This window comes from Passer montanus, unplaced genomic scaffold (genome assembly GCF_014805655.1).
Source record: "Passer montanus isolate IOZ18808 unplaced genomic scaffold, ASM1480565v1 scaffold19, whole genome shotgun sequence".
NCBI classification, from domain to species: domain Eukaryota; kingdom Metazoa; phylum Chordata; class Aves; order Passeriformes; family Passeridae; genus Passer; species Passer montanus.
The window spans coordinates 11896878-11921058 of record NW_024366480.1 but is presented as its reverse complement, the minus strand read 5'-3'; the positions used below and the strand labels follow the sequence as shown (position 1 = coordinate 11921058).

At 41.4% G+C, this 24181-nt stretch overlaps 1 protein-coding gene across 18 annotated transcripts in view; it reads right to left on the bottom strand.

The window, feature by feature from the left end:
• Positions 1-24181, bottom strand: part of EPB41L3 (erythrocyte membrane protein band 4.1 like 3) — a 143846-nt gene that overhangs the window by 39096 nt on the left and 80569 nt on the right. For all 18 annotated transcript variants that reach the window (XM_039706047.1, XM_039706048.1, XM_039706050.1 and 15 more), the window contains exons 3-4: positions 20132-20329; positions 933-1037 (exon numbers count right to left, since the gene is read on the bottom strand). In XM_039706047.1, the coding sequence (XP_039561981.1) occupies positions 933-1037; positions 20132-20185 (159 nt within the window). In that variant the 5' untranslated portion in view covers positions 20186-20329. The remainder of the gene's footprint in view (positions 1-932; positions 1038-20131; positions 20330-24181) is intronic.

Sequence of the window (24181 nt, the reverse complement as noted above, 5' to 3'; positions counted from 1 at the left end):
TTTGTGAATTAGAAACAAAGAAGTCTGTAAAGAAAGGGGAAAAACAAACAAAAAGACCGATTTCTTTCATATCGTATATATTTGAAACAAAAGGAAGCATAGAAAACACAGCTGTTGCTCCCACAAGACATAAACAGCTAAAAAGTAGTAGTAGCTCCAGCTCTATCAGGGAAGACCTTTGAGGCCACACAAAACACAAAATACCTTCAGTTGTGAGCTCTGCTGAACTACTGTGCATATTACTAAGAAGTTTTGTATTGGTTTCTGTTAAAATATTTATCTTAAAATGTAAGAATAACACAACATATTTTAAATTATCCTTTGATACTCTCTCTTTCACGGTACCATGTCCCAGACACCTTCACATTAGATCATTTTCAAGACTTGCAATACACAGCTTGTTTCATATGGAAGCTGGAACGCAGGACAGCAGAATGTGATTCACTGTTGTTACCAACTGCTTCTGAAGACTAATGTCTTTAGTCAAATCAACAACAATGCTGAGATAAAGTCAAGGCTTAGAGCCTTCCCTTATCTTAGCAGTTAGCAGGAACAGTCAGACATCTCCTGCCTATTTGTGTCCCAACCCCTATTATTAAGCCATATTTTAGTATTATATGTTTTGCAGTGTATCTGTAAGTGTAAATCTGACTTTCATCTTGACAGTAAAGGAATAAATCATACTAGAAAGAGCACCAGCTATATGATTAATATCTTCTATGTCATAAATTGCTGAAAGAGAGGGAACCCAGGGAAACACAGGAGATGCTCTTGAGAAGTAGAGTCACAAAAAAACAATCGCTCAAACTGCGTCTATGGAACTTGGCAAGGAAGATAAAACCAACTTCTGGATTGTTTGCAGCTGTCTAGGGAGTGTCTCAGGGAGTTCTGATGTTGACATGGCAAAGGCCATCTGCATTTTTGTGGGTTACCTTTTGGTTTTCTGTGTCTCTGTATGTTAGCCCAAAGTAGTCTTTTTCCAAAAGGTTCAGATGCTCGCACACTTTGTCAAATAGCACTTGACCTCTGGAACGTTTCTGTGGGAAACAAACAGAAAACAAACAAAAAGACCCTTAAGTTTGCAAAATAAAGTAATACAAGCATTAAAATAACACATTTTCTGTCAACCAGTAACCTCAAAATTATTCAAGTCAATGCATCCATCTTTCCAACCTATTGACCTGGAGCTTCATAAGAATCTGCTGAATGGGACAAATCCTCTTTTCCTAAAACCTCAAGTCTTCTTGCAGAGTTAAAAATAAGTCATATATGTCATGTTTCAACTTCCAATAGGAAAATCTCTTCTGTCTTTCAGAGACTGCAACTTCAGGAGCATGATGAGGTCATACCTCTACAAACAAAAGCAATTCTTTGTGTGCAAGTAGCAACAAATAGCAGTACAAAATATTCCTGGTCATGGATTATCATAGTTGTGACTAGGGGAGCAATCCACTGGAGGAAAAACAAAAGATGGACATATTTTTTTGCTTTGGTAACAGTGTGGACTAATTTCAGGACCCATTTTTGTCTAATTCACATGGAAATGTGATTATGCCATCTATGGAAATCATGGGGAGAGCCCAGTATCTGACTGGGAATGCAGCTGGGTAAAAAAACAGCTTTCCAGTGCCCCACTAACCTTCTTTACTGCTGGCATGTCAGATGAGAAGACCTCTCACTGTCAACATCTAGAGCCCTTAGCAGAAGCTTCGAAGTATCTACCACACTGGACAGTAAAAATTCAGGTCATCTTGTTTCTCAGCATTGTATGTGAAATTGAGAAAATAATGCTCCAGAAAACCAAACATCCTTTTTTATAACCTACACATGCCAACTTTGATATGCATTAACTATGATAAACAATTCAAAATTATTTGGGCCATGTTTATCACTGTGTTTCATCTCTGCCTGCTTCCCAAAGTACAACTCACCTAAAGGAAAAAATCTCCCCACTTTATTTTGACCACACACATACATAAATATTTTAGTTGATGTCAGCGCAGCATTTTTTTTTATCTGTAGCATACACATGACTAGAAGCAGATTAGAAACACATAACTTGCTTCAAAGGCAATGAAGGCAGTTGACAAAAAAGAGGATAGAATACCACCTCCATATTTACATGCCTCTGCCAACAGAGCTGCACCCGGACTGCGCTGCCAGCCCAGCAGCCTTGGCTGGGAGAGAGCCGTTCAAAATCCAAGCTGGCACAGCTATGCCAACAAACCCATGGAGCCCAATGCTGGCCTCAAACTATTTTAGAAGTCCTAAGAAAGCCAAGAGAAAAAAAAAAAAAGAAAGAACTGAGGGTTGCTGCCTAACACCCAGTGAAAACATCACAAGAGGTGACAGAGGGAGTTGTGCAGCGTAATCTAATTTGTGTTAAATTTGGTACTTTTACTGGCATTCAAATGGTATATTGGAAAGGACACTGGAAAACATCCTTTACATTTTACCAATGGAGAAACTGAAGCGTGGCCTAAAAATGTTCTCCAGCTGAGGAAGAAAAACCAGGCCCAGAAGTGAATTACAAGTGTATTCCTGTAACTTCATTTACTGTGCCTTCCAGCATTATTTGAGCAAACAGCTCTAGGGCCTTGTTCTGTGTGTCACATGCTTTCCACGCTGTAAGTAGGAAGCATAAATATGCCCCAGCTCCTTTATAATGTCAAACAAATGTTTAGTTAGTTCTTCACACCCTGAACTTGAAAGTAGGTAACAAGAGGTTGGTGTTTTTATACTTGGTTTTATTCTTTTATACTTTTATACTATCTCTTGGCAGATAAAAAAGATCTCAATACTAGTGTGTGGAGAGGAACCAGCTCAGAAACTTCACGCCAAAATGGTCACATTTCTGCTGTAAGCAAGCAATGCTGCATTTTGACAAATTTCTTGCTCTTCTACTTGTTAACAAACTAAGTAGTTGTACTGAATTGAGAAAAACAAGCAGGTTAGCTCTAGAGGACACCAGCTCTGAAAAACACTGGTCTGCACCAGTGCACCATTTACATGTATTTGAATTGTGGCACTTCAGTGCTCTCTTAATTTTAAGAGTCATTCAAGGCCAGCACAGGAGCTGTTTTATGTGGCCAATCCATAGCTACAGAGATCTACACAGATGTCTGTTTTGAGAAATAGTAGCTAGCAGCTGCAAGGTATGGTGTTTTAACAGGGAATTACAGGAAACAGTTGTGCAGGACTGTGCTGTAATAAAAACCAAATGCCCAGAAAACCCCCAGTGCTCAGTTTTTCTTGTTTGGCTACACACTCCAAGTGAGAGTATCTATGGCAATCTGGAACAATTTTCTTGGCAATGTAGTCTGCTCTTCCTCCTCCTGTATGAAGATGCCTAAGTTGTACATAAGTAATTTTCCACAAAATTCCTGTTGCATCACGATGGGGGAAAATCCTGCTGGTGGTGCAAGAGGATATGAGAAATCAAAATGTAACTAACAGACCCTCCTGCTCAGGGTCTTCTCTTCACCATCACAAGGTAAGAACTGGTGATGGTTGAGGGAAAGCCTGACCAAGATCACTTCTCCTCCTACAGAAACCGCCCTTAGTGTTCAAACACTCACCATGAGTGTTGGATGAGCCTCACATCATAGCCTCACCACTGCCCCTCACCCTGCCCGTCCCCAGGTCAGAGATGACCTGTGGCAGAAGGATTTAGAGGACTCTGATCATCTGGGGAGCTGGAGCATACTAAAATGGAGTCACCCCTGCTGTCCTCCTAATGCAAGAGAAATCCTCATGCCCCTACACATAGGCAGCAGTGCCACTTGGTACCCACGTGTTGTGAGCCGACACACTGCTTCCAAAGCATCATTGCACAGAAACAAAGTGAAGGGAAGCTGTTGTATAAATTCATGGAAAATAAGGAGGTTTAATTAGAAATATATAATTAAAGCAATTGAACAGACCTGTTTTGCCCTTGTTAATTGTTTTTATTTTACTGCAAGCCCCAAATAACTGTGCCGTGAAAGGCAAGGATATCATTGCTTTGGCAGGAAGAGAATGGGAGGAGAGAAAGGTCAACTTACAAATTCATACAGCTCCTCAATCCATCCTAAACCTTCATTTTTCATTACGTTGGAGTGACAAGTCTAAGATTATGAAAGATTGACAGTCTGCTGGTTACTGTGGATCACAACTCAATGCCAAAAATGCCAGTCAATTCCCAGCAGTCCAAAAATGTGGATCAAACAATAAATAAAAAAAAAAACTTTGTGCTATAAAATACTGACTTTGTAAACAACAAAAAAAAATTCTGAAAGGTAAATCTGGCAAGAGCATCCACTAGAAATATTGTTAGATATTTTTCAGGCATGAATGGGATGAAAGGAAATGTGCAGATGTGAAACAAAGATGCTTTACTTAAGCTCTGGAAATCAAGTAAACAGAAGGGATACAACCCACAGATTAAACAGTATAAATGAACACAAAGGTCTGGGAGCAAAAGTGTTACGTTTTTTCACAGCCTCATCCCTGCAGGTCTATAAAGACCAGGGCTCTCTCCTGAAGCTGGAATGGGAATAAACAGCCTCCTGGTAAAGTTCCAGTGAAAGGAGCCAGCAGCAGCGAACTTGGCAAGCCAGTGCCTGCCAGCAATTCTCACACATAAGGAGAAGCAGCCTCTCTTCTCATCAGCTTCTCCTCAGCTTTGATGCTAAGTTTCTTCCTTCTTGTGATGCTGAAGGTCACAAAAGGCTCTCTTGACCCCTAATGGGTTTCTGCACCATGCTCAAATCTTTCCATGTCATCTTCTTCAGCCCATACCCGTCTATCATACCCCATCACCTTACAAGATCACCAGACCAAGATTATTATCAAGTCATTTATTCTCACTGGCAAACATTTGGGTACAACATACAGTATTTCTTAATGCAGAACAATAATAAAAAATGTTTTCCTTTATTATGATTAAATCCATAAGCTGTAAAGTACTTATAATAAGCAAACATCAAAGTGAAAAAATGCAAGCCTTTGTTATCACTTGAGCCACAAACTATGTGCTTTGTGGTAATCACAGAACCACTGATTGGCTGAGGCTGGAGGGCACCTCTGGAGATTGCCAAGTCCATCCTCTCTTCTCCAGAAGCACTACCTAAAGCAGATTGGTCAGGACCGTGCCCACTTGGGTTTTGAATCTCTCCATGGATTGAAACTCCACAGCCTGTGGGGTATTCACCCTCATAGTGAATTTTTTTTTTCTTCTGTTTAAATGGAAAATCCTGTCTTTCACTTTGTGCCCCTTGTCTCTTGTTGTGGCAAATGTGTACCCCTGACCACATTCTGGCTCTGTCTTCACTCCTCCCATCAGATATTGGTACACATTGCTAAGATCTCCCTGAGCCTTCTCTTCTCCAGGCTGATCAGCTCCAGCTCTCAGCCTTTCCTCTTATAAGACAAACTCCAGGGCCTTCCTCATATCTGTGGCCCTCTGCTGAACTCTGCCCAGCACGTTCATGTTTCCCTTGTACTGGGAAACCCAGAATCAGACTCAGCACTGCAAGACTGACAAAAAGGGAAAGGATAATCTCCCTCAACCTGCTGGTAGCATTGCCCAGGATGGCACTGACCTTCTGTGCTGCCAGGGAACATCACTGACTTCTGGTCACCTTTTTGCTCAACAGGACCCTTGAGTAATAAAAACCCTGTATTGTGCCAACCCAGCTACCAAACCCATATGTTATTGTACTGTGTTAAGCCACGAGAAAAATTACATAGAAAATGAGCAACCAACAACTTAATACAAAGATATGATGCCAACTTCTTTGTCCTACAGGTGGTAGTAAGACTCCAGAAAATTCCTTTGGGAGTCAGTAAAATATAGAGAAGAGTATCAGGAAGATTTCAAATGTTATGTGCTGGATTGTGCATCCCAGGCTGGAAGGCAGTTGTGCCAGAGGAAAATTTATCAGGATTCAGATCTACCACCTCCAAGAGACAAATTCTATTTCTGTGAAAGGCAGTAGGCTTGGCTGCCCCATGCCAGGAGGCACCACCTCTCCAAAAGGTCTTCAAGCTGCTGTGGCTTCTGGTTTGGCAAACCTGCCCTGCCTCTGAAACACAGTCATTTGCAGTCTTCCTGCAGGCCATTTTGGCACCCACCCTGATAATGCAGCCTGAGCCTCTTCTGTTACCCTTCACCCTGAATGACCCACTTTCACTTGTTGGGTAACCTCCAACCTACAGGACCAGCCATCTTTCCTAGCTCTATGCCAGCTAGTGCTGTCCATGCTGAGGACCTGTCAGTACTCAGGCTTCTTCCAGATAGAATCCAACCCTTTGTCTGACAGATTTCCCACTGGAAGGGCAATGCCATTCTAGGACTGGTAGCTCAACATGGCTGAGGAGCCTCTGTTCTCAGAGGGTTTCAAGGCATTGGCCAGGCAATGTCACAGCTGGTCTGACACCCTGCACACTGCCCTGGCCTCTTCCCTGCTCATGTCAGGGGCCTCTCCAGTCCCTTTGAACCAGCACAGCCGTGATACTGGGATCCCTGTGCACCTCCCCAGGTACTCAGGGATTCAGTGTCTGATTACAGAGTAGAGTGCTGGTCTATTCTCAAGGCTCTGTTTTGTTCACTAGCAGATTCCTCTCCTCTCACTGGGAGGAAAACATGATGAGGAGCTGATGAGCAGCAAACAGCCCTCTCTGCTTCCTAGAAATGAAAACTATTGCAGCCTTCAAAGTGACACACTTTGGGGTGGTTCTGCTTTGGCATTCAACACTGCAGTCTCATGTGGGTGCAGAACGCTGAGCAAGGGCTGCTTGCAGCATGGAATCAATTACAAGAGATTACATTCAAACCAAATTTTGCAGTGCTAGGGAAAACACAAAGTGAGAACAGAGTTCTACAGCCAAACATCTATAACAGGATTCATTTTTGCCACCAATAACCATCAACTCCCCTGCACAGTAACCACAAGGTCAGGACAGCCCGATGGACTGAAACTTCACTTCCCTTTCTGATCAGTCAAGGAGCATAGCAAGATGAAAATGTATCACAGCTGTGGACCTGGATTTTAAAAGGGACGAGTTTGCACGTCACTTTCTGCACAAATACATATGCAAATGACCTTGCTGCTTTCCTGGGAAAAGCTGCCAAGCTGCCAGTGAGCAATGTCACACTAGCTCTAGCCTGGCATCCAACTCCATACAATTACTGTAATAACTCTAGTAAGGCAGGATCGCTGGAATAAGGACAAACAGATCAGTATCATGAAATCCCAGTACGAATAATTGGACTCAAACTGATGTTGAGGTTATCTGGTTCACATTCCTAATTAGCATTTGCACTTTCCAATGGATCTCAACAATGCACTGTATAAATGTGTGGGCTGGCTCTAGCCTTGCATGCTGTAATGTATTTTGGCATGTGGCTGGACTGACCTCTTCCTTTGCCCCTCTTCCTTCTGGTGGAAAGAATTAGCTAATTTTTTTCCTTTCCAATGTTTCAATGTTTTTTTTTGATGAAAAAGATTCCAACTGTGTGCAGACAATTGATTTTATTTCATTTTACTGTTACAGTTTAATTACTTTTTCCAATTTAATTTGCTTGATACTTTCATTTTCTACACTGCATGGGCTGCATGGTAGTCTCCTATGTGCAAACACAAGTGAAACACCATATACTATAATGTATATAGCAATAAATAAGAAGCATAAACAAGGTGATGCTTCTCCATCCCCATGTTGCAGCTTCTGCTGCAACACAAAAAATGAAAATTATTAACTGGTTGTTGGGAATACTTTGCACTCACCACAGAGAGCACTCTCTTAACAAAATTCCCCCAGCTGAGTCTCCGAGTTGCTGAATTCCAGCCTCCTGACAACACAATTTCTCATTCTTTCCTAATGAACTACATCATTTACACAAAATATATGCCAAATCCCAGAAAAAAAAATCCCCAATACTTCTTCAAATACTCACTACTTGCAAGCTAAAGTGACCAAGCCTGCAAGATCACTTTTTTATCGACAATCCCATTTTTTGGAGAGGAATATGAACATCACATAAATTAATATGCATAGGCAAGTATGTATATAATTTGATGCATACAATATGTGCATACAAACAGATGTGAATTTGTAAGTGGATGTTCACTGTAGTTCCAAATGTAAAGAAGCTTGTGGCCACATCATCTTGCTTCTCCATCTACAGAAATTGAATCAGAACATCTAATTGAGAAATTGTGTCCCCTTATTCTATATTTATTTATTGAAGAGTAGTGCTTGTAAGCTGGTAGCACTAAACTCACACAGTCATTCTGGTAAGGAGAACATTTTTATCTGTGAATGAAATAATAATCAACATACCATGACATTCCCCATGTTTTTTTTCCTGAAAAACATTTGAGCTGTTCAAGAACCAATGAGCTGAACTGAGAAATTCTAGAAGCTGATCATTGCACTTTAGGCCAGAAAATTTCCAGACATGGAGGACATGTTTTTTGAACATGTCTTGATTGAAGCCAGCAGAAAGAAATAGCATTTTTTCTCCAGGAAGATAAGTGGAAAAAATCATTCCAAGGAAGTTTAACTTCATTTCACTGCTACACATTTGAAATTTGCATTTTCAAAGGATTTACTCTTTTCCTGTTTATGCTTCTCCACAGCTTCTCTCCACAGGGAAAAGAAAATGAAGCAGAAAGGTGACAGGAGAGAAAACAACCTCTGAATTTCTTCAAATCTCTCGTTTCTCAACTGAAGTTCCCAGCAGGAAGCTAAGTGAGGAGAATCCAGAAAGAAAAACAGGATAGAGAATCTTCCTGGAGTCTTAACTGGCTGAAAATCAGCAAGTTTTACTCTGGTTTACTGAAGTAAATGTCACATGTGTAATGTGTAGGATAAAAGCATCTGGAAGCATAACATGACTTAACCACTGGAATTTTGGTCTCTAAATCCCCTGCCGTGCTTGCTGAAAATGGCACTGGCAGTTCCAGAATAACCAATAACAGTTAATTCATCTGAAAGTTCAGTGTGTTGCAAGTCATGTTCTAGGCATTCCACAAAAGACTTTCAGATTATTTCTCCTAGGGAGAAAAACCTTTGCCAAAGTTAGCAGTGCAACACCGTACACCAAAGACAAAGGTAGTATATACATTGACAAAGCAAAGAACAAATGCCCTACTCCCTTCTTCCACACACACCAACAAATAAAAGCTTAAACAATAAAGGAAATGAGCTCATATTTACTTTTTATTCCAACTACTTGGCTTGCAGAAAAAAATTTGCATATGCAAACTATTATAAACCAATGGCTTGGGTTGGAAGTACCCTTAAAGATCATCTAGTTCCACCCCCCTACCATAAGCAGGGACAACTTCCACTAAACCAGATTACTCAAAGTCCCATCCAACCTGGCCTTGAACACTTCCAGGGATGCGGAATCCACAAGTACTCTGGGCAAACAATGTCTCAGCACCCTCACAGTAAAGAATTTCCTCTCAACATACAATCTCAATACTCCCTCTTCTAGTTTAAAACAGTTCCCCTTTGTCCTATCACTATCTCTCTGAGTAAAACATCTCTTTCCCTCTTTTCTGCAGCCACCTTTAACTACTGGAAGGCCACAATAAGGTTTCCATGGATTTTTTTCCAGGCTGAACAACCCCAACCCTCTCAGTCCTCTCTTTACAGGAGAGGTGCTCCAGCCCTCTGAGAATCTTTGTCGCCCTCCCCTGGATGAGGAGGAGACATAAATGTTCAAAATAGAACACATAATCGTTAATAATAAATGTTCATAAATGTATCCCTAGGATGGACAGAACCCTCTCATCCAGTTTGTGAGCAGTTGGCCAGCAAGAGTAGAGATATTGAACAAGATATTTTTGCCAGCCTTTCAGGATGCAAAGGGAAAAAAGATACACTCCAAGAAAAGAAAACATTCAAAGCAAAATATATTCAGTTTTTGGTTCTCAAAAGTTTTCCATACTTCAGTTGTAAACTGTATTTGGCAATGTCCCAAGTCAAAACTCCAGATAATATCTACTTAATAGTATATTTAGCCAAAGGTGGGGGGAACTAATAATTAGGCAATTGCAAACATATTTTTATGAATAAAAGCTATATTAAAAATACTTTTTTCTTTATGAAGGTATATCATGTACAGAAATCCTTTTCCTGAAAGCTGCATATCAATGTAAGCTCTCCAACTGTTCCATTTCTTTATTAACTTCTTTATGTGTGAGCCTTTATAAAACATCCCAGTAGGTGACTGATATAGAGTAATAGTTTGAAATAAAACCTGCAATAATATTTTGCATATCTGTCTCTGTCTTTCAATTTAGAACACTATCTTATACTGCTCTGCACATATAAATGAATGCCACATAAGGAAACAGAGTAGTTGAGAAGGTATTTTAACATACATCAGTGATGACTGATCACTGTCTTTTTTTCCCCCATGGGGGTAGTACTATAATTTAGCATCTTATTGATATTTATTGTAATACATCATATTGAAATGTATTACCATTCCTGAAAATAACCTTTTCTGTCGACCGCTAATGAAGCTTTAGATCAACAGACAAATACGTAACACTGCCTATGTTACAATTAGACACCTGCAGCAAATGTCAATGACATTGTATAATATGACATAGTTTTTATCAGGGGCAACCTTCTTTAATGCCATTTGAGCTGGCAATCCTAAACAGCCAGCACTAATCTAAAAAAACCCAGAGGACTGCTAAATCCCAGTAAGAAGATTGGTGACCTAGTCCCGATTCTGGCATCAAACCAAATTAGGGTTTTTGCCTTCTACATCAGCAGCAGAGATCACACCAGCACTGGCACCACACAAGCTCTAAGCGTCCTGATGGCTGCTCCGCACAGTTTGCATCCTTGGGAAAATAGTGAGCACTCTGTTCATGACAATGCAACATGCTGGGGGCACTCAATAAAAAATAAACACTCTGGAGCATGTTTTTGGATGTGGAAGTGTGAGAGCCATGTCTGCACGTGCACAATGGCTGCAGAAATACCTGTCAAATGTGATGATTATCAAATGCCTCCCAAGTGCATCAACAGAATGCATACTGCATAAACTGAGGTCTGCTACCAGCTCATGAGCACTACCCTCCCATAAATGAATACAAAAACAGTGGACACAATTTCTCAATTAGAAGTTCTGTTCTCAGCACATTTATTAGCTTTACACATTTGCTATATCATGACATAAAATAATAAACAGTATTCCATTTATGAAGGCCTTTCAGCAGAGAAAGTAAACCCCCCCACTCAGCTTTCCTGAGAGCACACTCTTTGGGCCTGGATTTTAGCTAGACATGCAGCTGATCCATTGGCTTAATGCCTCCTGATTGCCCTACCACCTCCTGCAAGACACTCTGCAGTAACTCAGGCGGGTCTCTTGAGATTCATGCAGCAGCTGAAGCTTTCCAGTGGCGGCTATAAATATTTTTCTTAGTCTACCTATACTTCGATAAACTCAGCAAACACTCATCTCTCCTCATCTCACGTGCTAACTAACTGTGCACAAGCCTAGTACCAGCATAGCAAGGGGAACCAATCACTACCTGAGATATAAATAGTCCTTGGCATATATCAACAAAAAAACCCCATAAACAGTTTGTTTATTTTCAGCTGAAAAAGCTCTACTGTCAACATAGTCCGATTTACAGAGTAATCTTGCCATATGAATTTAAAAGCCACAGAGCTCTCTCTGACCTACATTGCCAGCCTAGAGTGAAAAAAAAAATACATTGCAGAGAAAGATGCTCTTGAGGCAGAAGAGGGAGCAGGATGATCAGGCTTTTAGATTTGGGATACCTTAGAAGGTATTGCACCATCAATGCTGGGGTTTTCATGAAAACTAACATATCTTGCTCTCAAGCTACATCCAAGCTTTATCCACTTCAGATCAAAACCATTTCTGCCAGAGTGAGATAAACCATGAGAGACAGACCTTGCTGCCTATCAACACTTTGCTTTGCAAGCAGATATTTCACCACCCAGTTCTGTCTCTGATATTCTGTTCATTGTATCACCAGACAAGGATGAGAAAACATAAAAGCAGCCCAGTGCTGCATGGGTGCATGGGCTCAGCTAGAAAAAAAAAATCACCCATATGAAGCATTAAGATTTTCTTTGACATAGTAATATATTTAGAGGATGACAATAAACTGAAGATCTACTTAGTTTGGGTCTGGAAATGGCAACTCTAAGTGTAAACATGGGGACAGCACCTATAAATTGGAGCAACTAGAAACAGAGTTGATGAATTTAGACAGCTCAATTGGGACTGGAACAAGCAGCAGGCACTTCATTGACACAGAAACAGAGCAGGAAACATGACAAAATGCAGGGAGGCTTGGCAGAAGTGTGACTGGGCAGTGACATGAAAATCAGCAAATTCTGTGTTGGTTGGGCACAAGGTAGAGGAATGTACACGTTGTACAGAGACAGCAGAAGACTTTGAGTGTCCATTTGGAAAAGGGAAAAAGACAAAGCCTGTCATCCACTCTTTTTGATTTATATTCCAGCAGTCGTTAAAAAATACATGCAGAGGTTGTGTGCTGGCTGCACAAGGCACTCCTGTAAGAAGCTGAAGGCTCTCTGGGGCCAAGGCCATAAGGCCCCAGGCAATAAGCAGGCAATAAGCCTGGAGAAGACAAACATGAAGTGACTGATGCAGTCTTACCCTGGTGAGGCCATCAGCAAAAATGGTGACAAGGACAGGACCCCTGGAGCCAACAGACATCTCTCAATCTGGAGTGAAAGGCAGGTGGAAGATCATCCTCTCCTGGGCTCTTGCAAACAGATCAACCAGCAATGAACCTTGCAGTACCTCAGTTTGAGTGTGCATGATCAAACCTAGTTTTTAAAAACTTTGCCAGATGGAGAACAAGCTCCTGTTGCCTGGCTTGTGTCCAACTGGTTCCCCAAAGGGAGGGAACCAGAGGCACTATTTCAGTAGAAAGTTTTCAGCTAGTCATTTATCCCCAAAATATGCAGTTTCAGAGCAGCTGAAAGTATTTGTCAATGTAGGTGGACCGCTCACAATAGTTTTCAATGTTATGAAAAATGGCTGGCACCTCCAAGGTATCAAAATGAGTATTTTTTGCCTGATAAACTCAACATTTCAGTGCACAAATAATTTTCAGAAACTATTAACAAAAGGCAGTAGTTAAGAGGATTAGATGCAGAAAATGTAGATCTGGAGAAAATGTGTACAATTTTTTTTTCTTTTAAGCTTCTGGCATTTGATTGTGGCCATGTCCTCTGCTGTGCCAAAATGTGTAATTTAAGGCCCCAACTGCTGTCCACTTGGTACACATAAAAGAGTGATTTAGTTTTAATTCTTGGCTCCTCCTTCAGTCTCTAAAATACTTGCATATGAACTGGAGAAAATATCTGTCTAATTGTTTAGGTGTCTCCCTGCCAAGGTTACAAGAGACCTTCCCCCTGAATACCATACAGCCCAGGCATTCCCAGCCACAAGAAGCTGTGGGGGACCTGAGACTGCCCTGGCAAAGCATAAATGCTCCAGATCCACTCCCTCAGCCTTGTGGCATTTCCAAAGGCTTAGCTCAACCTGCCTTGTTTTGATTTAGATTTCTTTAGCTTCAGTGAAATAGGAATAAGAATAATAATCATAATCACTAAAAGGGAGCCTGAACACTTTTATTTTTGTTTTAATTACCAAACTGAAGAAAAAAACCCTTTCTCTTCTCAGTCTCACAGTTGATCATTATGAGATCATTATGACATTGGTGCTGATTTCCAGATCATTATGCTTCTTCAATTGACAACTATTTTAACTCATAAAAAGAGGCCTACAGTATTTGGAAAAAGCAAGTCAGAAGAACTGTTTATTAACTTTATTCAGCTGAAACATATTCAGGCAATACTCAGACTCCTACTGACATGTGTCAGGTAACATAGATCTTAAGTGAATCCCCTGGCTAATCCAAGTCAGCCCTAATTAGAGAGTCTGGGGACAGAAAACATGCTGTGTAACAGCAATGATGCCTCTCAACCCAGCCACTTTTACTGAAACATATCCTGGGGAAGAAACAAAACCCAAAACAAAGGTCTTCATATTAAATTAAGTGAAGTGTAAGCAATGAGTAGGTCAAAAGGAAAACACTTATTTAAAAAAGTCCTCTTGCATTCAGTAATCAGTTTCACATGTGAAGCCATTTGCAAGAGACTGTGTGGAATTCATTAAACAATTAAGATGTGCAGGGGGTAACCGAAACTGTATCCTTCAGAATGCAGAGTGCATCTTATTACAAGGTTTCCTTCCTGACCTTCAAACCTACCTCAAAATCGAGGAGAAATTTGATGTTATTAAAACTCCCCGTGCAAAAGCAGCTTGCAGGTCCACACACAGAAACTCCCAGGGAAGGATTAGCTGGGACTGTGTGGGGAGGGGAACCACAGGGCCATGCATTCCCCCTCTATCACCCAGAAACACAGGAGGATCTTTCCTCCTGAGGGAGTCTTGCAGGTCAGGAAAAGCAGCACAGGCAGCCACTGCTCTCTTTCATTGCTGGCAGAGGTGGCAGTGCAGAAATAATTCTGCTTGTTCTCAACACTTCTAATCTGTCCTAAGACAACCTTCAATGACTTATTTTTTAAGGAAGCATCATGTATTCACATTTTTAACAGGAAAATGAGAAAGTAATACTAAAAGCTTCAACTATTCAAGAATCCATTTATTTCATGTCCATTTTGTCTTCAAAAAGGATTATCAGCCCATACTTGTGCAGGGCAGAAAGGACACAGTTCACTCCAATCTGCTTTGGTCCATGTTACAAGTCCTGGTTTCAAATGTATGAAAAGAAAACTTCTTGCTATTTAAACTCAAGCATGCTACTCTGATGTCACCTGAGGATGTGGGGAAATTCATTAAGAAAGTGGGGTCTCCACCAGGGAAGAAGTCACCAGAAGTTCATTACAAAGGTGTACAAGTGGCTACAGCATGGGACACCAAATCCACTGCCCAAGTTGCAGTGGCAGCATGACTGAGAAAACTGGAGTTAAAAGTATCCATGTACAGTGTATTTTTACCAGTCCCTCCCTACCTCAGCTGACCCTCACTCACACAGAAGTGGGGTTAACAGTAATACTTTCTGAGATGTTGTTTCTCCATGTGCTGTGCAGCTTATCTGGATCCTACGTCAAACTTGCTGTTTGATGTAGGGCTGCAGAGATGCCACAGACAGGCTGCCATGGAAACATTTGTTTTCATTCACTGGTGGCCTGCATGATAAGAAAGTCTGAGTGGTACAGGAATGACGAAAGAGTATAAATTACCAATGGCCTCAGACAGCTGAGCCTTTCAAAATGAAATCTAATTATTTTACCATTTATTTAGACAGATTATGTTACAGCTTTCTGCCCTCACATTGTGAGTGACAGCATGTATATATTTAGAGCAGCAACAAAGACAAATTCCAACTTGTTTTAGGAAGACACTTTAAATTAGGCTATGTGTAATGGAGAGCATGACAGCTTGTTCCACTTGCATCTTTTAATTAAAATGCAGTGGTCTAGATAACAGAAAATTGAGATGGGGAAGATATGGACAAGAAGGGAAATAAATCCTGGAAGAAACATAACTGTACTACAGCATCTGAAAACTCCTACTTAAAGCTGAAGAAACCCAGAAATAAGTTATTTTTTCTTGTTTTCTTGAATCTTAGGAAAACCTTGAACTATTGTGTTCATTGCCTTTTTTAGGTTATCTGAAATTAATTTGCAGTCTTGGATCTTGCTTTCTCCTTAGCTCTTCAAACCAATGAATGCAAAGCATAAGTCTAGCTTGCTTAAAAGTGACAATTTGAAGTGCAGTTTTGGCCACAGCTCTGGCCTTGGACACTTTGACAATCAGCATTCTGAGCATGATGCTGGTTGGGAGAGCACAATGAACAGCCCAAGGAGAACCACTGCCAGCAGGGGTGAAGATCTAGGTGGAAACCACCACGCTTTGTCCTTCTGAATGGACTGCATCGACTCCTGTGATCCAGCGCCCCTCGGAAATCTCCAGGTTCTTCATGACATGGGAGAAACAAACAGCTGCCCTGAGGCTGTTTGTCTTGGCAGACTGGGGACAATGTCAATGTACAAATACCTCTTTTCCAAAAGTCAACAGCTTTCCCTGGGGAGGGGAAGCACCATCAGGTGGCCATTCCACCTTGGAAAGGAAACCCTGCTCTGAAATAAGGCTGCCACTACCATCTGCAGGCTTCTGGACAAGAGCAGCACTGGGGGTACAGATGGTAACACTGGTGGTGTATGGTTTTGGAGGAGGATGAATGAACAGGTTGGGTTACCTCCTTAACCTGGTTTTGGCTTGTAATGTGTTACTGCATGAAAGACTTTCTGGGTCAGGACAGATAGAGCACACAGGCAGTAACACTGCAGGGCCTCAAGGGAAAGCTTTTACCTGGCATTTGCTTAAGATCCTTTCACTGAATGGAGACAACATTAGATGACCCCCTGTTAACCTCAGCTTTGAAGTTAGCTCCACTACACTTTCCCTCATACATCTCATACAACATGAAAAAACCCCCAGTGTCACAAATGTAAAGCACTGAATGTGAGAGAGATTGAAAGATATAGCAGCAGACAGTGAAAATGCTCAGCATTAAATATGGAATAAGAAAGAGGGGCTTCTGAAACAAAGGACAGCAAGGGCATAATGGATTAACCAAACTTGCCTCAGAAGTGTCTCAATCTGTGAGTACGTGCCACGTCGGCTGCCAGGTCATTAGCGGGATGAACACATAATTGATAAGCTGCAGGTTGCGCTCTACTGGAGAGCAATAAGCTCCTTTAAATTACATTAATATTTAACATACATAAAAAGCATCTGTCATTTGCAAAGCACTTTATAGAGTAACTGATGGATTCTATAATGATCCCCAACTCCCAGACTAGGGAATGCAATTCTGGAGAGATAAATACCTGGCCTGCATCCAAATCAAGATTCACTGACAGAGCTATTATTCTAGCTCAAAATTAGGTTTCTAAGTTTCTGGTCCTTCCAGATTACATTGCTTTGTAGCCTTCAGTAGGTAGAAGCATGATACACATGGAGCAGAAAGAAAGGAGCTGACAACAGAGGATGACATTTCTGACTCACATCTAAAATTGTCACATCCCTACCTTGGGTCATTGTCCACTCTGAAAGATGCAGTTATGTGGGTTGAACAAAAGGAATGGAAGTATTAAATATCTGACTGCCATGTTGTCTGTCCCTCCCCCTTTTCTTTTAAAGAATTAGTCTTGGGAAATTTACTGACCTCCATAATTTGTTGCGTGCCTTAGTATACTTTATATTTATATAAGAAAGAACTGAGATTAGCTCACTTGCTTACAGCATGGTGATAATAAACTGAGGGGTTGGGTTCAATCCCTGTATTGGCCATCCACTTAGGAGTTGGACTTAATGATCCTTTTGGGTCCCTTCCAACTCATAATATTCTGTGATTCTGTAAAACCTCATGGCTTTGTGAGCTGCTGACAGACAAGAATATATATATGGATGGATGCTTGTGCATATATACATTTTCCTCCCATTTAAATTGACACAGTGATTTCACTTGAAGGTGATCCTTAAAATATGATAGCATTTTTTTCTGAAATATGATAGTTTCTCATGCTGCAGCATTGAGTTTCTGTGTAACTGACACAGAACTTTATTACCCAAAACATCTGTAGAACTTCAGCCTCCTACACAATTTCCTGAGATGTCTCCGGAGACAGACCCTCAGTTTCCCTGCTCTACTAACTCCCTTTGTGAATACTTTTATACTCCTCTGGAGAAAAAGCACAGTGAAAGTCACATCATTTGTCTTGGCTGGACTCAGCATCCTTTTGCTGTAGCTAAGCTTTATGCATGTAGGAAGTGGACTTCCTTTGGATCTACCAAGAATTCCCATGGGCTAGAGTGGGCTGTGCCACAGAAGCACCTGCAGTTGTATCATCAAGACATACCACATACTGATAATACTACCTAGGAAGGATGCAAAGTCTGAATCACACTGTTTAAGGCATGTAAGGTGTACCACCACTCCAGCTGCCCTCATTAAATCTGAAATACTTGTTCCTCCTAACTAACTTTGTTTCAATGTACCCCATGGTCTACTCATCATCATAGCCTTACAGCTTCCTCATTTGAAAAGTCATGCTTTTAGGAGCTCTCTTCTCATCAATATTACATTCTGCCTGGGAAGCATGATCATCTTAGAAGCAGATAAAATGATTACTGATGACAGTCAATACAACTTGAAAATATTTCAGCAGTGTAAGTAGAAAAAATTCATACAAAACTTATATTGGACATCATTCAAGAGCTATTCAGAACTTGCAAAGCAGAGGGAGAAATTTGACAAGCAATAAAACAGGATGGCTTCCATATGCCAGCATTTTTACGCTTCAAGAGAACTCAAGTTTAGTGAAAGAGTGAAACTTCCTATAAAAAGTATTTATTATTCACAGCATTTTTTTGCATACGTAGAAATCTAACATAACAAATCTCCCTTTCTGCTCCATCTTAGATTCCGATAAACCTCAGCCTGCTAGACAAGATTTCCATAGAAATCTTATTTGGTAAGATTTGCTTGATTGTATTCCAAAAAGTGACTCACATTTTACAAGCAAGTGGCAAAAGCTGAAATGAGATGACTCTTTCCATCAAAGCCAGTATGAGTCACTCCTCCAGCTTAATGGCTCCCACTATCCCTGAGTGACAAAACTGAGACTGTAGGTCAAGAAATGACCACTTAATGGTCACAAGGGATGTGTCCACATAGCTAGTCCTAGGCTGAAGGAAACAACATGGGACTTGGCCAGTGAAATGAAAAGATACTCAGCCACATGGACAGCTGAGTAGTAAAATACCAGCTTCTGTTTGCAGCTTCCTAGCATGACAACATTTGACCCAAACTGTAATGCCAGGGTTAACTAAAAACCAATAATGTTTTTCCTCACCTGCCACTCTCCAAAGCACCTAAAATGAGAGCAGCTGAAGGACAAGTGGGCTGTGTGCAACGTGCCTGTAAAGATGCTAAAGATTTGGCTCCCAGTCAGGTACTCCTTTTCTCCATCCTTTCTCCTTCTCCATGCTCCTGTGGATTTTCCTTTCAAGCCTGCAGACTATTTAATCTCTTCCTTTATACTCTCCTGTTCTCCCCAGATGGCTTTTCTTCTCCATGAACTCGCAGTTACCCAAAGGATGGCTGGCTTAGCCAGGTCCTCCAAGACTCATCCTTCCTCTGCAGTGCTGCTTGGTCGGGCTCAACCTTGTCTTGTGTGCATGACCTTCTGACATAAAACAGGACAGGCTGGTCCACTGCCCAAAAGTCACCTTGATGACAATGACTGAATGGGGAAAGGGTCCACCCTGAGATGCTGAATTTTCTCACACTTACACTGAGATGCTAAATGTGCTCACTTTTTGCTTTTCTGGGGCCTTCTGGAGTTGAAGGCATCCTCTTAGCATGGGTCTGCCCACAGGCACAGACTGGCTTTTAAGTGACAGTGAAGATCATGCCTCCCAAAAGTAGGTTCCTCTCAGAGTCCCAGCAGGGAAGGCAAGCTTCCGTACAGAAAAATCACAGCATCTTTTTGCCAGTAACATTCAGACACAGTTATGATTCACAGACATCATGGAAAAGCACAAAAAACTCTCCATTCTCACTGCTATTCATGCTTGACATTTTCCCCACTTGCCCAGGGTGTCTCTCATGCCCGCAGTAATCTCACAATAGTCAGAATTTCTGTATGGACAGTGACTCAATGGAAGACCCAACTCAGTAAAGTACCAAGGAAAAGAAAAGCCCAGTGAGCTCAAATCCTTATTTGTTTATGGGCTTTGTTGCCATACTTTGTTTTCTGCATTCTGCTATGGCTTGTGCCAACAGAAAATTAATCCACAGTCTCTGGCTGTTTCAGAGAATGCTCAGAATCCCTCACCTAGCTCAAATCTGGGCACCATCTTCAACAACGTCCAGAGAAAACAATGAAAGTATCTCTGTGCTTGGCACTGGTGAAATATCATGCCATTCATCCTTTTTCTTAAATTAGAAATACAATTTTCACCATTTATCTCCTGACAGGATGAAAAAAAAAATGACAAAAAGCCATTTACCTCTACTTCACATGCATATTCCGAACCATCCAGGAGCGTCACTTTGCATTGCATATTTTTCGGTTTCTTGACGATCTTTAGAGGAGACTTGGAAAGTTTGCTAGATGAAGATTTTTGAGAGAGCTTGTCGTCCTCTAGCTGCTGATATTCCAGCTGTTTTGCACTCGCAGCAGCAAACTCCTGTTCTTTTTCTGTGGCCTATAAAGAGAAAAGAAAGACACCTTTTGAAATAAGATAAACCAATCATGCCCTCCAATTCACTGTACATGCTGCACCCAAGCATTTAAGTGAGCCTCTTTTGGGGGCTTGGACAAGAAAGTCCCTGATGCAGGACAGAGTCTTTGACTGAAAAGATTTCCCATATTCCTTCCAGCCCTCCCTTCTCCCTCCAACATGTACAGCATACCCATGAAGGAGGGGCTTTCATGAAAATATTTTAAGGCTTCTACTTTTTCCACAGGTATAAAATCCCACTTGCGCTTCCTGCACTTGTTTTTTGGTGTTTTGGAAGTACTGAGTAATCAGTAAATTTTGTTGATGGACAGATACTCCTACACTTTCTTGATATTACTTTCAAGTCCTGTACCTGTTAAATAATACCATGTTTCCATGGTGTCATACAGAACAGAAAAACGCTATCAAGTTTGCACTAATTTTGCTGGCAGTGGGAAAACAGTCCCTGAATGAGGGCATGGATCCCCCCTGAACAGCAGGAGTTCATAAAGGGATGCTGACACTCACTGTCCCTGAGAAAGTCTCCTCAAGCCCCCAAGCAAAGGGTTAAGAAAACATGACAGAAGTGAGGGGCCAAGCAACTTTAATGTGCAGCCAGCTGGCTAAATGGACAGGATGAAAGGATGAGTTTTGCCCTCTGCTGCTGCCCAGTAAGCCTCTCAAGCTGGAGACAAGTAGGTGCTATTTGGAAGACAAATATACGGCGGGGAAGAGGGGCAAGAAGTAAATGACCATGGCTGCTTTTGCTCAGGCTTATCTAAGGTTAAGGCCATTTGAATTTCCCGTGATGCAGAACAGCCCCCAGTCCTCTCCACAGTGCTAGATGAAAGCCAGAACAGCTCTACAGCATTTCACCCTTCCTAGCAACAGCACTGTGCTGCAGCCATTACCCTTCTCATCAGTTATATCCCTGGTAGACTCCAAACAAAACCTCAACAGGAGTGCAGTAATACCTCAGCTAAAGCTTAAGTTAAATAAAAACATCTTTCTGTTATCTCACTACAAGGCAAAAAAACCCCAACCTGCTCTGGCTCTGAATTACTTCAGTGTAATAAGCAACAAGCATTAGTGGAAATATATTGTAAATTAATCCTGCAAGTCTGTTTCCATTCATTGTATATAATAAACCTTCATGAGAATGGAGCAAATCCATCCAAAGGCTTTAAGCTGCTTTGAGACCAGAACAATGTTGCATCATATAACCTGAAACAACACTGTACTTCTAATCACGGGGTACTGTCCCTGAGTGATTTTACAAAAACAAGCTTTAAGGTTCTCCTCTGCCTTCTGACAATGGGGCAAAGGACAATTTGGAGCTGGCTGTGATCCCTACAGTGCTAGCTCCCACCAAAGCCCAGCAAATTACAAAGGCAAGACCTCACAGTCCTCCTCTCCTTGCAAGGAGGACACAGCAATGGCCTCCTGGACATTCCTGGATAGGGAAACTGGAAGAGAGTGGGGTTTTAAAGATAAAAAGGCAAGAGCTGCTTTCAAAATCTATTGCATCTCCTGGACCATGAATGTTCTTCCTCAGGAGCAGCAAGGCACCAGCCACCTCTTCCCCCACCTAGCTCGAGCACGAGAGGAATTCCTCCTTCCAGCAGCTGGACACCAGCTCTGTACATGGATGTCAAGGTCCTCACATACCCTGAAAACTGGTGGGAGATGAAGGCACAGTGTATGGAAGTGGATCAGCTGTTTGCTGGGCATTTAACACTCACAGCAGCTGCGATGAAGAGGGAGAGACCCCCTGGGCTCACAGCAAGGCTTGAGGCCAGCTAACCTTCTACCACATCTGCAGCCAGCTGGCAATTAGTCCAGCCTTGTGCAAGGAGAAATAAACAGCACTGAAGATGCCTCCTGCTTGGGCCTCTGTGCAGAGCTGCACTGCTGCTGGTGGGCAGAGGGGCTGTGATGATTTCTGTATGTTTTGTCAAAAGAGATCCGCCAGGAAAGGTACACATCCATACATGTGGGTAAAAAAAGTAATTCCAGTGATGGGGAAAAATGCACTCTTACCTAGTGGCTCATTACATTTCTCATGTGAGGGTTAGCCCTCTGCTCCAACAAAAAAAAACAAGCAACAAAATACCCCAGCATGGAACTAATCTCTTTCAAGGAAACAGAAAAGCTGCTTGAGGAAAAAAATCCACAACAAGGACACCCCCCATCCATTTAAACCTTAGCACCATACTCAGCCTGAGAGCAATTTATGTGGATCCCAATGGACTAGTCATTGTTTTCCTTCATAAAGACAGTCAGTATATCAAGACTACTGCAGCATTTTCCTTATTTATAAATATTAAAAAATATTACTGAGGTTATTTTGTTTGTTAAGGTTCCCATCCACACTAAGATCAGGGGAATGTGTCTAGGTTAAAATAATACAAAAGGTTTTCCTCTCATTTTTCTGGAGAACAAAACATGCCAAGAATTATTAGAGAAGATTCCCCCAAACTATGCTGACACGTTCAGGCATTGAGGTACTTTCAGAGTGTATTAAGTCTCTTCTTCCTAAAGAAACCTGACATCTTGGAACCCAGGAAAAAGACAAAGGCCAGTGAAAGACCCATGTACACAGTGAATTATTTTTTACTCTGCAAGGATAGATTCATTTTCTTATAAATTCTTCTCCAAGGTATTTCTGTACTGTTTTTTGGGGTTTTAAAAATTTTTTTTGTAATATCTGTGTTCTGTTTTTGCAGTATTTTTTAAGTGCTGTGGACTAAATTCTAATGCAGCACAAGTTGCTTCCGGGTTTGTATTTTTTGAGCATAATCTCTCTCATGTATGACACAGTATGTTCAAGCCCTTCTAAATCTGGACCTCCTCTCAAAGGATGCTTCTGGAGCCATGGGATTCAACAATAAAGATCTTGGATGCTTTGCAGCTCCTCAGCTTTGCAGGGGTATGAAGTGATATTGCCACACTTGTAAAACACATTAATCCCATCTACTTATGGTAGTTACTCAGAAACTTTGGTGCCCGACCTTGTGTGATGCCACCTTTTCTTTTTCAAAGAGACAGGAAGGCAGGCAGAAAGTGAGGTTGCATTATTACACCTGATAGGAAGGACTCATTTTTCTAATACCTGTTAACCTCAATATGAAAAGGTTGTTCACCTACATTAAAATGTTGGGGGGTTTTATGTGCATAGGATGACAAAGAAAAGTTACTGTCATGGACTGATAACTTAAATCTCCTGTCCCAAGGTTCTCTCATACAAGTAACAGCAAAAATCCACTCTCTCACTGCAATTATGGACAGCAAGAGAGAGAATAAGATCCTCCAGTTTCTGACTTTTTAATGACACTACTGCAAACAGCTTTGTCTCTTAGTGCTGCATTTAAATGTCCCTTTCCTGAGATACAGACATTTAAGGCACTACAAAATACACTCGGCTGATCAGTGCAGTAGGACTTGGCAGTCTGCTTACAGCATGGACTTTTGGATTCAGTCTGGTAATCTCAGCAGGAAGGTGTCACATATCCCTTTCACTAACCCAGTTCTTCTATCTTGCCTTCTACAAAAAACAGCTCACTGGTGATCTTTGGAAAAGAAAGGGATCATGCAGCACATGAGAGCATTCCACACCTCTAAACACACGTGGAGAGGTTTGGTGTCTAAATTAGTGTGGGCTTTTTTTTATGTGTGTGGTTATTTTGGAGAGTTTTTTTTTTTGTGGGGGGGGGGTTGCTGCTGTTGCTGTTGTTTATTTGTTTTACATTTTTAATGTGAAAAGAAACTTGAAGTGGAAAGATTACTGAAGACGTCAGGAAAAACATCTATATAAATAATAGCACTTATGCCTAAGAC